The following is a 14,213-nucleotide window of genomic DNA, read 5'->3' on the forward strand; positions in this document are numbered from 1 at the left end:
TATTATTTTTATTGTTAGTTGTTGGCACAACTAACGTGACCATATACACGTTCATAGCAACAGAAATTACAAGGGGAGGATACAGTTAGAAAAAAGTGTTTAATGATAATAAAGAGGTGTGGTTCACGCCATTGGCTGTGTACCTGTGTTATCATTATGTGGGTCACATGACAACGAAATAACCAGAAGATATATCCTGGGATTCATTACTTCAAAACAATTATATTGTTAATCGCAATCATTGGTGAGACTATTAATTGTACGGCGACATTTTGAATTGTTGCAGCTCTACTAACCTTTACTCCCTCACATAACCCCTGCCTACTTTACACATTTGTTCCTCCTCCTGTGTTTGCGACAGTCCAACGAGACGTCGGACCAGGCGCTGCAGACCAAGCTGAAGCAGCTGGCGCGTCAAGCTTTAGACAGGTACTTATTAGAAAATTAGCATTAGTCCTCCTTGTTGTAAGCCAGAATCCCCACTGAATGAGGCTGAATGAGGCCCTGGAATATAAAAAAAATATTGTTTTTTGTATTTGTTTTCTTAAAGTGCTCATATTATGCTCATTGTGAGATTCGTAATTGTATTTAGAAGTTGAAACAGAATAGGTTTACATGGTTTAATTTTTTTTTAAAACATATTTTTGTCGTACTGCACATTGCTGCAGCTCCTCTTTTCACCCTGTGTGTTGAGCTCTCTGTTTGAGCTACAGAGTGAGACATCGCACTTCTGTTCAATTTTTGTTGGGTAGTCACACATGCTCAGTAGCTAGGTAAGCACTGCTAGCCAGTCAGAAGCAGAGTAGGAGGGCGTGCCACGCTAGCAGCTAGGCGAGCATTATAACGTGTGTTACATAATGACACACATTTGTCCCGGAAGTAAAGGACTACCTGGACTACAATAGAGCTGTTTGGAGCAGTTTGTGAACAGTGTTTTCTGTTGGAGATGGTAAGTCCCTTTGGGGGGGACTTTGGGCTTTTTCACTTTGTAAACCTATGACATGCGTAAAAAAGCCAAACAGCATAATATGAGCACTTAAAATGTTTTCTTCTTTTTATGAATGAATGAAGAGTTTATTTAATAATGTGAATGGTGTATTATTAGGAAGTTTACATTATAATGAAAAAAACATGACTATTTGTGTGAATATGCAATTGACAAAAACATTATTATACACGTTTAGCCCAATCCTTTTCACATAATATAACTCACAACCAACAACTGAAAAAGGAACAGGCTGAAGCCTATGAAGGCTTATTTTTGCCTATCCTATACAATCCATAAAATAACCCAGAATATTAGCAATACGACAGAAACAAAAGAAAAAACAAAGAACGCACAAACAAAAAAAATGAATTAAATAACTTTGAATCTAAATTATAGTCCTTTTATTTTTCTGTTATTGCCAGAAATAACTGACTTTATTTTTCCAGATTCAATTGAACAAACCTCTCCCCTATGTTGTGTCAGGGCGGAGGGTCTTAAAGAATCCCAGTCCAAATCAACTCCAACTCAGGACAGGACGGGGCCAGCTGGAGCCAAGCCCAGCAGTGGTGCCAGTTCTGGGGGGCCGGTCCGCCAGTTCTTCCCCCTCGGGCCAGACTTCAGCCTCAATGACCGACAACAAGCCCAGCCGGTCCGGGCGGTGCAGTCCAGCGAGCCCCAGGGTCAGCGCTACACGTCGGAGGAGATCGAGGTGCTCAGGTGAGGCGGCTGGCGGAATCTCTTGTCCAATGATACGACTTCAGAAGGATTTACACAGATCCTGGTAGACCTGGAAAACTCTTTAATACTACTTTGCATTCAGGGGAAAAGTCCTGGAAAAAGACAATTGACCAAAGCAATTAGCTGCGTGGAAAAGTTTTCAATTTGTATTGAAATTCTGATTGCTGTATAAACACTCACAGGGGTCAGCAGCTATCGATTTAATACTTGTCATTGACAAATGTGCAGACACATGTAACGAAATGTAGGTCATTGCTTTCCAACAAACAGTGTGCATACACAGTAGATTAAAAAACAACACGATATTATTAACATCATCAGCATTTACAGACTCAGAATTATTGTGAATTACATTATATTACAAACATGCAAGTTTTGTGAATGTATTTGTGCAAATGGTATAGTATATATTGAAGTGCAGTAACGGGAGAAGGAAGGGACAGAGGGGAGGGATCTAAGTAAAGACCAACGGATAGCCAGGTTCAGATGGGTGACAGCTTGGGGGAAGAAACCGTTTCTGAGCCTGGTAGTGCGGGCTTTGAGACTTCAGACGGAGACGAGATAAACTTGAAAAAGCGTGCATCCCATTCTCAGTGCCTGAATATGTGATTGTTGGTGAATGTGTGACTGTTAAAGGCTTTTAAATGTGACATAAAATACAAACTATTCAGACACAATGCTATTTGTTTATATTAAATCTGTTAGTTAATGTTTATTATTATTATTATTATTATTATTATTAATAAAGTTAATGTCGGATTCCCAATTTAGTTCAGGACTTCCTTTACCCATTTTGTGGAATATTTCACTAGTAGCATCTTTGACATAGACTAACCCACTTCCAGCAAATACATATTGGTCATTAAAAATGTTCTGGAAATGTTTGTTTTTTTTGGAGTGGGAAATCTGTTACATTTAAAAGAATCCTGTTAAATCTGAAAAAAAAAGAAAGTGCAAAATGTGTCTGGAAAATGAATTACTCCGGCGCCGTCTGGTGGTGGTGTCAAAGAGAAATGTTCATCACACCAAAGACAAGTCTCTGAAATAGTTTCTCACAAGCCACAGTACTGACTATATTCCACTGTTGGCTGCTCTGTAACACCAAAACCTTTTCTTTCTTCATTTTCAGGAGTACATCAACAATCAATGGAATAGCCTATGTGCCCTTCATGAGTGTGGACCTGAGGGAAAGATTTGCCTTTCCTGTCCCTTTCTCGTGAGTTTTTTATTATTATTGTATGTAATATGTTTTTCCAGGTTAGCGGCACACGATCCAGCCAAGGATCGGCTTTACGTTTTTGAAATTCAGTTCAGAGTTGTTCTTCCTCTACATCTGTCCTTCCATTTTATAAATAAAAAAAAAAAAGCTTTATCTCTGTTAGCACTGTTTGTAACATAGCAACAGGTGACGGAGATTCAGTAGTTCTAAAGTCATATCTGTCATATGTTAACGGGGAAAAAAAGCCAAATACCTGGGGTGCCAACTTTTCCCACATGGAAAGAGGTTTCTGCTGTGTAGTGTAGTTTAAAAAAAACTTATAAGAGTTGTACTTTGATTGTTTTCATTTTGGTCCATGTCCCATCTGCTAACAGAGGGGGCGGGGTTTATGAACTATACTGCAGCCAGCCACCAGGAGGCGATCCAGATGTTGTGGCTTCTTATAGTCTTTGCAACATGGTTTTAGAGGCTTTGCCAAGAAGACTCAATTATTAGTAAACTGAGTACTTGTCAGCACAAAATATGAACAATCTGCAGCTTAACTCCAATATCAGTATTGTACTGTAAAAATCATTCTGTAGGTTTTAAATGCACTTTGGTGTGTTGGACAAACAGAGAATGAGTGGCTGGCTTTGTTGGTGAATCTGAACTAATTTGTTCAACACAGTTTTTAACTCTTTTCTCGTTTTTATTCTTCTTAACAGGGACAAAACGGGGAAACTGGCACTGTCACCCAAACAGAAAGCCATCTTCTCCCGCTGGGTCCGGCCAGACGAGATCTGCAATAACCCCACCATGATCATGTCTGTGTCCAGCTTCAGCATCAAACAGGTCAGATTAGCAGCCGCAATCAGTGGATCCAGCCAGATGCTGAACACTTAACACTTTCTCAACTTTCTTTTATTGTATTGAAGGGTCTTGGCAAGCTTTTGCTTGTAAACTATTCATATATCACCATGTTTATTAATGGAAAATATTTCCCCCATCTAGTTATACTTTAATTTGCTCTGCACCGGTTCATTTTTAATGGCATCACTAATGTCTGACAGTCATCAACCTCTGAGGGTTTACACTGGCACTAATGCCATTAATTATGTGCTTGAAAAGTGACAAACTGATTTAATAACAGTCTTCAGATTGTTTGTTTTGTTGAATAGTTATTGTGTATTGCCTCTGGAAGCAAGCACCCAAGAGAGAGTGTGTTTACTGGTACAATTACGAACGCACTTATTTTTTTTACAGTCCATTGAACACGCTAATTTCTGGCAAAAACAAGCAAGAAAAAGTCACAACTGATAAAATGACAGACATCTTTTTATTCTCAGTGGTGGTAGATTTAGCACCTGTAGTGTGTTTTGTGCCCATATGATTTCAGTTTCGGTTTGGTTGACTCGTGCGGCCGTGTCAGTCTGAGTGTGGATTTAGTACGTTCTGTATTTACTGGATGTATGAACTTGTGTGAATTCAGACAGTAGAGGGCACAGCGTTCTCACAGATCAGGATCTCCATGGTACGAACGATAAAGAGTATAAACATTGAACTCTCAAGTGCCAAACAATATTAAATGTTAAATATGTTTTACTGTCAAACTTGTTTTGTGTTTTTTCTAATGTCAATGTATTCTGTAATATGTAAGGAGACTGTCTGTCATACAAATGCAACTTTATTACAGGTAGACACACACACACACACACACACACACACACACACACACAAAAAAAAAGTTAACTTTGACTAGTATAATTAATGTGATCCTCTCTCCTTTTGGCCAGACGGTGGTTTCCGACTGTTCGTTTGTGGCGTCGCTAGCCATCAGCGCAGCGTACGAGAGGCGCTACAACAAGAAACTCATCACCAGGTACTGAATATAGCCTTTATGTTTGTCGTGTATTGTTTTTTGAAGGCAGATACATGTACCTACGGTACATTTTTCACATGAAGTGGCAGTATTTTGTGCTTTTGTTTCAGACCCACGTAAAATATTCAGCTTTTAATATTCCATGTATTGTCATATTTTGTCTTAAACAAACATTTGATGGACAAGTAAGAATGAATATGAATTGTAAAACACATTGTCTAAACAATGCGTGGAGAAATAATCAGCATCACATCCATTACATTTGTAGTGAAGAGGATTAGGGCCACGTGTAAAAATGTATTTGCGTACTCGTTTGAGTTTCTGAGTTTAAAGTAAGCCCAAATACATTTTTCACACGTCGTTTCCCTAATACTCTTTCCGAATATTTGGGACTTTGATTGTCTTATTTTAAATATTCAATAAAAAGCAGCTTCTCACTTTTTAAATAAAGGAAGAGACAAATGGTATAAGCATATGCATATTTAAAAAAATGAAGATAAAGATAAGAGCTGACCTTTAGACTTTGAATTGAGTGTGTTGTCGGTCTAGGGGTATGAGTCTCACTTAGGGTGCGAGAAGCCTCTCGAAAACCAGATGATACATCTCAAGGGGTTTATTCTAATAAACAAATTTGAATATTTATATTTTTTTGTGTGTGTGTGTTCTTGTGTGTTACAGCGTTATCTTCCCCCAGAACCGACGAGGGGAACCGGAGTATAACCCCTGTGGGAAGTACATGGTCAAGCTTCACATCAACGGAGTTCCCAGGAAGGTAAAAGACAAATCGGCACAGCCTGTTCACCGGTAGAGCCTGTTCACCGGTAGAGCCTGTTCACCTGTAGCGATAAAACACTAAGGGGGAGCTACAAAACCCAACATACAGCAGAATATAGCACTTTATAAATGCATGTTCTACACACATTTTGACAAAAGGTGCCAGTAGTGTGCTGGTTTGCAAATATTCCTCCTCTCCTGTGTGTGAATGGAAAGGATAACTGAGAGAATTGATCATTGCTGTCAGAATAGTTTTTCAACAAGTGAAGGTGATAAACTTGCCAAACCATTAGGAAAGCTAATCTAACAGTGAGAATGGGCTTAAAGGTTTAGTCCGTAACTTTTTGATATTAATGAACGTCCGTTACATTCAAGCCATTGCCAAATGAGTTGCTACAAAGCTAATTAAGACTATCAGCTCCACACAACTCTCTCTGGATTTCTCAGCATGGCTATGTTCAGAAGATTGTGTTGTCCGGTAAATTTCCCTGCGCAGAAACTCGAGTAAACATAATGACCTCTTCTGAAGAGTCCAGCATGTTTTTTTAATCCTCCGTGTCCTCTGGACACTGTGGATTAACTGCGTGGAGGAGGGACGGGGTGCGCGATCACGGAAGGCTTGTATCATGTGGACTCGCCGACAATGTTGTTGTCATGACTTACTCCGGATTTCCGCTGAATGCAGAACGTCTGCGGACCGGCTCCGCTGCGGAACGGCTGCGCGCTCCGCGGTCCGTCAACACCCACCAGGTCCGGATTTGTTGCGGCACGGCTGCGGCCATGACTGACAGCTGTAGTCACGAGGTAGTCATTGAGGGGTCCCGCAATATCTCGCGAACTCACGAAGAATAGAACCACAAAACCAACAACAGTTTGTTTCCATCAGGAGGAGTAGAGGGGAAACAACGCTGTGCTGTGTTTTCAAGGTGTAGTGCAGGGAAATATGATCCGCCGTGAGCACGGTGTATTTGATGTTTTATTTTGTTTCTGTGCTCGACTTCCTGTCCCGCACTATCTGCCGTGTGCTGAATTGCTGCGGAGCTCTCCGGTGTCCGGCAAAAATAGAAACTCTGCGTATCTGCTCCGGAGGGCTGGGGACCGCCGGAGCTGGGACGCAGTCGGAACGCAGCCGTTCTGCAGTCAGTGGAAATACACACACTGACTTTAATGGAAACCTAATGACTCCGCCGCCGTTGCGGAGCCATTCCGCATCCAGTGGAAATTGGGGGTTAGAATTCCTAATGGGGGCGACAGAAACTACGCACTATAGCTTTAACTTGCAGAAATGTGTATTGCTTATTATCAGGCAGCTTAATGAATTAAAATGCAAAGTAAAACATCAGTTTTTATTTAGTTAATAACAGTTTCATTGATTTATTTTTGAATTTACTATCAAATATATCTTACATTTTTAAGGTTTAAAATTCTTCTCCTATTCACATATACTATATTCTCACACACACACACACACACACACACACACACACACACACACACACACTCAGGATATAGACAAGTATCTAAGGTAAAGTCTTGATCTTTTTATCATCACTCCAACTCATCTGTACGACCTGCCTCTGCCCCCCCCCCGCTGCAGGTGATTATAGACGACTACCTGCCGGTGGATCATAACGGGGAGCTGCTGTGCTCCTACTCCAGCAACAGGAACGAGCTCTGGGTCTCCCTGATAGAGAAGGCCTACATGAAGGTGATGGGAGGCTACGACTTCCCTGGCTCCAACTCGGTGAGTGAAGGTGGAGAAACCTAGCCTAGAAATCTAGACACATCCTAGAGGCAGCAAATGTAATTTGCAGCCAGGGTCAGTCTAGCAACTCTCCGTTGGCTCGCGAGCTGGAAAAAACAAATTCTGGTCAGGCCAATCACATCGTGTATGGAGTCGGCGGGCGGGCTTAACATAATGACGGCAGAGTTACGACGGTTCCTCGTGAATTCCCTGCTACTTGAAAACAACGAAGATGGCTGCTGCTGCTGGCGAACAGCGGTCTTTGGAATTGGCTTTGGCCGCGACTCTGGAAGAAAAGAACGAAGAACGGCACTGAAGTCATTCTTAAAAAAGGAAGATGTTTTCTGAGTTTTGCCGACCGGATACGGCAAAAGTGGAATCTATCAACTAGCGTTGCTCTGGTTGGTTGTAGCGCTATCCTATCGCGTGCAGAGGGAATTTGAAAGACAACTGTTTATCCCGCCCCTCGGATTGAGCCCTGCCAATGGTGAGTTCCCAGACCCAACATCTGGATGTGGGTCTGGCTTGTCAGGCTAGGAGAAACCAGGAGATGCAACTAGTTTTTCAAACTGCATAGAGTCTACCACTAGAAGACCCAGATAAATGTGATCAAAGAAATAATTTAGAGCAGGGATTTTCAAAGAATGAGGAGCAAAAATCTGTGTGACAGAGCTTCAACATTTAAAATAGTATTGTTAAAGGTATTCAGAGAGTCATTTATGTATATTTCGTTAAATTAGACAGACTTGGCAAGTCTACATGTTTGTAATAAAACTAGGGCCGTCAAACATTTATTTAAAAAAAATTTAAATTGTGATTAATTGCTAAATTTCTATAGTTAATCGCGATTAATCGCATGTTTCATGATTAACATTCTATTATTTTGCATTTCAGAACTGTTTTTAAGTACATATTAATTAATTATCATCAACAGGTCTGCAACTAGTAGCACTCTCCAGTCACGTTAACTGTACTACTATGCTTAGCTCCGTAGGTGGTAGCTCAAGCTTGACGTGCTTCGGTAATGTTTTAATTTGGCTTTACACAATGTGCATATCGCTTTCGACTTCTGAGCCGTCCGGGAGTTTTGGAAAATAAAAAGCGCCATTCAGAACTGTGTTGCTGCTGTCTTTCTCCATCATGCCTGCAGCCTGCAGCAGCAGGATGTGTTACGAGGAAGTGGCAGCTTGATGATAAGTAACGGTGCTGCAAAGGGTCAAAATATTTTTAAAAAATTAAAGCGTTATGCTTGGCCCTTAATCTCAATGTTAATGCTGACAGCGCTAAATAAAACACATCTTCCAGGTCTTGAAAGGCTTTGAAAATGTTGCAAAAAATCTGCAAAATAGGTTTTTAAAAATATTGGTAGGCATATTTTGGCCAGCTGCTCTCAGCAGACATAATACTGAATGCAAACCAAAGTCTGATGTTTGTCGAGAAATTTGGTCTTTGGAAAAAGTCTTTTGTATTTGTTTTCTGTTACAGAACATCGATCTGCACGCGCTCACCGGCTGGATCCCCGAACGCATCGCTATGCACTCAGACAATCAGTCATTCAGCAAGGACGACACTTTCCGTATGCTCTACCAGAGGTGAAGAACATACAAGCAGGTTTCCTTGTCCTTTTAACTCATTCTTTTCCCCTCTGAACATGTGGCTTGATCTCTGCTTTTGTTCTGTTATCTCTCTCCCTGTTGCTAGGTTTCACAGAGGTGACGTCCTTGTCACCACGGCAACGGGGGTGATGACAGAGGAAGAAGGGGAGAAATGGGGTTTAGTGCCAACACACGCCTACGCTGTTCTTGACATCAGGGATCACAAGGTTAGAATAAATAAAGTAGCATTAGCCTGTCAGCATGCACTTTTCTATTTATCCTTAAAGGGTATATGGAAAACATAAGCTTTAATGATACATTTGGATTGCAAATAGTTTAACACTAAAATGAAGCAAAGACTAGAGCAAGCATAACTTTTCTAACAGCTGTTCAGTCAGTAAAATCCACAACCTGTATGGCCAGTGGATACATTGCCTGTCCTTCCATCTGCTGCATGTAAGTGCCATTATGTCTGCGGGTGTGTAGGGAATGCGTTTCCTGCAGCTGAAGAATCCGTGGAGTCACCTGCGGTGGAAGGGCCGTTACAGCGAGCGTGACGAGAAGAACTGGACACCCGAACTCCTCAAGTACCTCAACTTTGACCCCAAAACGGCACAGAAGTTTGACAATGGTATTCCCGTATTCTTTTCCTAAATGCAATACCTACAATATGGACAGAAAAACCTTTTTTAACTCCTACCCCAAAATGTTCCACTGTGTGTTATTTGGTGCTGTTGCTCATTGTGACAAATGGTGGAGCATCAGTCAAATCACAACAAAAATATACAAACTCAGGGAAATCTGCTTTTTTTTTTTATATCATCCGAGGTCAGTTGTTACTTAGAGGGCTTTCACACCTGAAAGTCCGAACCAAGGTTTTGTTACATTGTATACATTTTGATCTGGTAAGTTTTGGTTTCACACTGCAGTTATGCAAACGCACTAAAGATCTATACATGACAAAACTACATCCTGCCGTCATCACATACATGAGCTGCGTCTCCAGATTTAGATTTAGAGTTTAGCACCGCCCATGACGATTCTGATGACTGATGTTTTCCTCCCGTCCCAGAATGCTATGTGGATTAGCCAGACTAGTTCTTGGCAAAGCAAGACTAGTTCTTACTGTGTCGTATGGCTGTGCAATTAATCAAATTTTGATTGTGATTTTGATTTCAGCTCCTAATGATCACAAAAACTATGTATTGGAGAAAAACTATTATTTTGCAGTCAACTCTTATTATGTCTTGTCTTCGGAGTGACCCTCATACTATTGCCCCTCCCGAAGGCTAAACTCGCTCAGCCAATAGTCAGTGAGGTCCTGTTTTATTTTTTTCTAGATTATTTTTGGGCTTTTCCGCCTTTAATTTTGACAGGACAGCTAGGTGAGTAAGGGGAGAGAGAGGGAAGACATGCAGGAAATCGTCACAGGTCGGATTCGAACCCTGGACCTCTGCGTCGAGGCATAAACCTCTCAGTATATGTGCGCCTGCTCTACCCACTGAGCCAACCCGGCCACAGCGAGGTCCTGTTTGTGGTACCTGGTGGCATTTAAAAATCAGCGCGAGGAAATATGGCGGGGGGGGAGAGAAGCAAGAATGGGAGAGCAAACACGTTGTCTGGGAACAGTTTGGAATTGAGGACTCTGACATGGAGCAGAAACAGCTTTCCAAATGTCAATGAGTAATCGTGTTAAATAATCGTGATTTCACATTGACCAAAATAATCGTGATTATGCTTCTTTTTTTTTTCTTTCCTACAATCGAGCAGCCCTACTGTGTCGTAGCATTACTTAGCGAAACAGGGAAAAGCAGTCGTCCACCACTGTACAGTCGAGGTACAGTCCCCAGCAGCGGGGCTTCTGATGTGGCAGGGCGCTCCATCAAATACTAATCATACATATATTTTGCTCCGTGTTGCTCTCCAGGTGTTTTCTGGATCGCCTGGGAGGACCTTTGTCAGTACTATGATGTCATCTACCTGAGCTGGAACCCCGCCCTGTTCAAAGACTCCTCCTGTATTCACAGGTGTGTGTGTGTGTGTGTGTGTGTGTGTGTGTGTGTGTGTGTGTGTGCGCCTTGTGGGGCCCAAAATGCTGGACCCCACAAGGTTAAAGGGCTGTTTGAGGGTTAAGACTTGGTTTTAGGGTTAGAATGAGGTTCTGGTTAGGGTGAGGGTTAAGGTTAGGCATTTAGTTGTGATGGTTAAGGTTAGGGTAAGGGGCTAGGGAATGCATTATGTCAATGACGTGTCCCCACAAAGATAGTGAAACAAACGTGTGTGTGTGTGAGCAGACGAGAGACAGACAGAAAGATCCAGAAGATCATTGTTTATTATTTATAATATGACTGCTCACGTTTTTATTTGCATCTAAATGTTAAAAAAGGGGAAGCTACATTCTGATACAAACATTACAGATGTTTTGTACAACACAATTGCGATTAATTGTGCAGCCCTATTTTAGATCACTTCTATATTTCCTGCTATCAAGTATCATCGTGTATATTTGTTGAATGTAAATTCTCTTCAACGTAAGAGCTGTCACAACAACAAAGAGTATGTATGCTCAGGGCTGTGGTCTGTGTCCCGTCTACAGTAGCTGGGATGGGAAGCAGGGCCCAGTGAAGGACGTCTACAGTCTGGCCAACAATCCCCAGTACAAGCTGGAGGTCCAGTGTCCGACAGGGGGAGCTGCTGTGTGGGTGCTGCTCACCAGACACATCACTGACAAGGTAGACATGCAGAGCTGGGAGACATTAACAAAAAAGTCATATCATGTTATAATTGTGTGTTAACGTTATATTGTAAGGTTGCACTTTTATCTAATGACTGTTTTTTTTTGTTCAGGATGATTTTGCACAAAACAGGGAGTTCATCACTCTTGTTGTTTACAAGACCGATGGGAAGAAGGTTTACTACCCAGGTAAGGTTTGATAGATGCCTGAGAACAGTAGTTCCCAAAGTGGGGTCCTTGAGAGGTTTCCAGGGGGGCCCCCAACAAAAGGGGGAATAATACATTTTCACTATAATTTCATCCATAAGTAACACAAATGCAGAATATATGGCTTTTTTTGGTCATGGGTTTCATACACTTTCTTTAATTTTTAATCTAAAAGCAAAAAAAAACTACCAGATGGGGGACCCTGCTGGGACAACATCTTATCAAATGGGGGTCCATTGTCCAATTTGTGTCAGTTTAGGGGTCTTTCATGTGGAAAGGTTTGGGCACCACTGCCTTAGCAGACGTGAGCTGTGAGATTCGTACCAAAGATGTGTGGCATGTGGCCGGGTTAGCTCAGTTGGTAGAGCGGGGCGCACATATGTAGAGGTTTACTCCTTGACACAGCGGCCGTGGGTTCAACTCCGACCTGCGGCCCTTTGCTGCATGTCATTCCCCCTCTCTTTCCCCTTTCATGTCTTCATCAAAAAAGATGTGTGGCAGCAGGAGTTTAAACTTCTTTATTTCCGGCCCCCCAGTCACACACAACAAGGTCAGATGCCTGGAAGAAAGATTACTGTAGTCCACCACAAACCCCTGATATTACTCTACTCAATAGACATATAGACAGAAATAGTTCACCCTACAATTAAACGCCACCAAACTAACTAACTAACTAACTAACTAACTTTTACATTCATGAAAAACAGACCTAGGTATTTAAAGCTATAGTGTGTAGTTTCTGTCGTAGTTTCTGTCGCCTCCCCATGTGGAATTGCAACAAAACTGTCGGCACGTCCATATGACGTGGTTGCAAATAGCCAAGAAGGACATGGGAGAATTAAAAAAACATGATGGACTCTTCAGAAGCGGTAATTATCTTCACTCGAGTCACCAGACGACACAATCTTCTGAACATAGCCATGCTGAGAAATCCAGAGAGAGATGTGTGGAGCTGATAGTCTTAATTAGCTTTGTAGCAACTCATTTGGCAATGGCTTGAATGTAACGGACGTTCATTAATATCAAAAAGTTCCGCACTAAAGCTTTAAGAAAAACTCAGCAGTGTTAAAAAAAAAAGAAGGTGTCAGCTCTGCTAACATCTGGTTGTTCACCATGAATGAACTGCTCTGGTTCCCTCCACAGCGGACCCCCCTCCTTACATCGACGGCATCCGCATCAACAGTCCGCACTACCTGACCAAGATGAGGCTGACCAGCGCAGGAACACACACCTTCACACTGGTGGTCTCCCAGTACGAGAAACAGAACACAATCAACTACACACTGCGGGTGAGAAAGACTTTCGTATAAACCTTTATACGGGTCTTCCAAGCATCCATTTGTTTGTGTGTTAGTAGTTCAGTAGATGTAAAATAATAGTATAAAAAAAAGACTCCAAACCTGCTGCACTCAGCATGTCTGCTTTTGTTTTTGTCAAATGAGCATATTGCAGGTTTACAGTTGCTTCTCTTCTCTCGCCTTCACTTCTGTGTGTGTGTGTGTGTGTGTGTGACCCAAATATATTTTTTTTTTAGTCATTTATAATGCATGAGTCCTTTTGCTAACTGCAGCATGGACTGTAGATAAGTGTTTATGTGGAAATTACTCATTTAAAAATAACATTGCACCCTATACACATGTATGTTTTGATGTGTGGTGATGTATGATGTGTGTGTAACAGCATCTGATCTTCTTTAACCACTGCAAGCGCTCTCTCTCTCTCTCTCTCTCTCTCTGTGTCTCTCTCTGTCTCTCTCTGTCTCTGTCTCTCTCTCTCTCTCTCTGTCTCTCTCTGTCTCTCTCTCTCTCTCTCTCTGTCTCTCCACCAATCCAACAACGCTCTCCCCTCACCTCAGATCAGTGTTTCTCTTTGAAAATCGCCTGGAGAATATCTGACTCAACTCTCTCTCTCTTGTTCGCTGAGTTTCCACCAGAGATCAAAGCAGGAACCATGATTTATTTTCTGATGTTTCTATCACCAAAGCAGCGCTGATATGAAAGACTTAGTTTGTGTGCAGAGTGTCATGAATAAATTAACAGATATATCCATCATTTGGAAACATGGCACACTTTGTCTTACAAATTTGCCAATAACGAGGAAGCAATATTAGGAAGAAAGTCTTTTTGTTCTTTGCTCCATAGGTTGTTTCTTTTGTTCTTTAATTCACCAGCTTTTGCCTCAGAACATTGGCTATTCAAATTCATATTTCTCTATATCTGGTTTATACAACTCCCTCTCCGGTCTTACACCCAAAATCTATCTTCTGTTTATTCAAACCTCATCTGCCAAAGATTTCTTTTGTTAGACCAGCTAATGTAGCCTGGCTCCGCCCTCCTACGTACTTCTGCTCAATTTT

At 41.6% G+C, this 14,213-nt stretch overlaps 1 protein-coding gene across 1 annotated transcript in view; it reads left to right on the forward strand.

Annotated features, from left to right (window-relative positions):
* capn7 (calpain 7) overlaps window positions 1–14,213 on the forward strand; it is a 28,155-nt gene that overhangs the window by 4,016 nt on the left and 9,926 nt on the right. Inside the window, exons 4-17 of the mRNA XM_078252086.1 lie at window positions 362–429; window positions 1,472–1,705; window positions 2,856–2,942; window positions 3,650–3,776; window positions 4,718–4,803; window positions 5,482–5,575; window positions 7,175–7,321; window positions 8,807–8,913; window positions 9,023–9,143; window positions 9,403–9,547; window positions 10,844–10,943; window positions 11,513–11,648; window positions 11,764–11,839; window positions 13,001–13,146. Coding sequence (XP_078108212.1) covers window positions 362–429; window positions 1,472–1,705; window positions 2,856–2,942; window positions 3,650–3,776; window positions 4,718–4,803; window positions 5,482–5,575; window positions 7,175–7,321; window positions 8,807–8,913; window positions 9,023–9,143; window positions 9,403–9,547; window positions 10,844–10,943; window positions 11,513–11,648; window positions 11,764–11,839; window positions 13,001–13,146 — 1,674 coding nt within the window. The remainder of the gene's footprint in view (window positions 1–361; window positions 430–1,471; window positions 1,706–2,855; window positions 2,943–3,649; window positions 3,777–4,717; window positions 4,804–5,481; window positions 5,576–7,174; window positions 7,322–8,806; window positions 8,914–9,022; window positions 9,144–9,402; window positions 9,548–10,843; window positions 10,944–11,512; window positions 11,649–11,763; window positions 11,840–13,000; window positions 13,147–14,213) is intronic.

Source organism: Sander vitreus, chromosome 6, assembly GCF_031162955.1.
Source record: "Sander vitreus isolate 19-12246 chromosome 6, sanVit1, whole genome shotgun sequence".
NCBI lineage: Eukaryota > Metazoa > Chordata > Actinopteri > Perciformes > Percidae > Sander > Sander vitreus.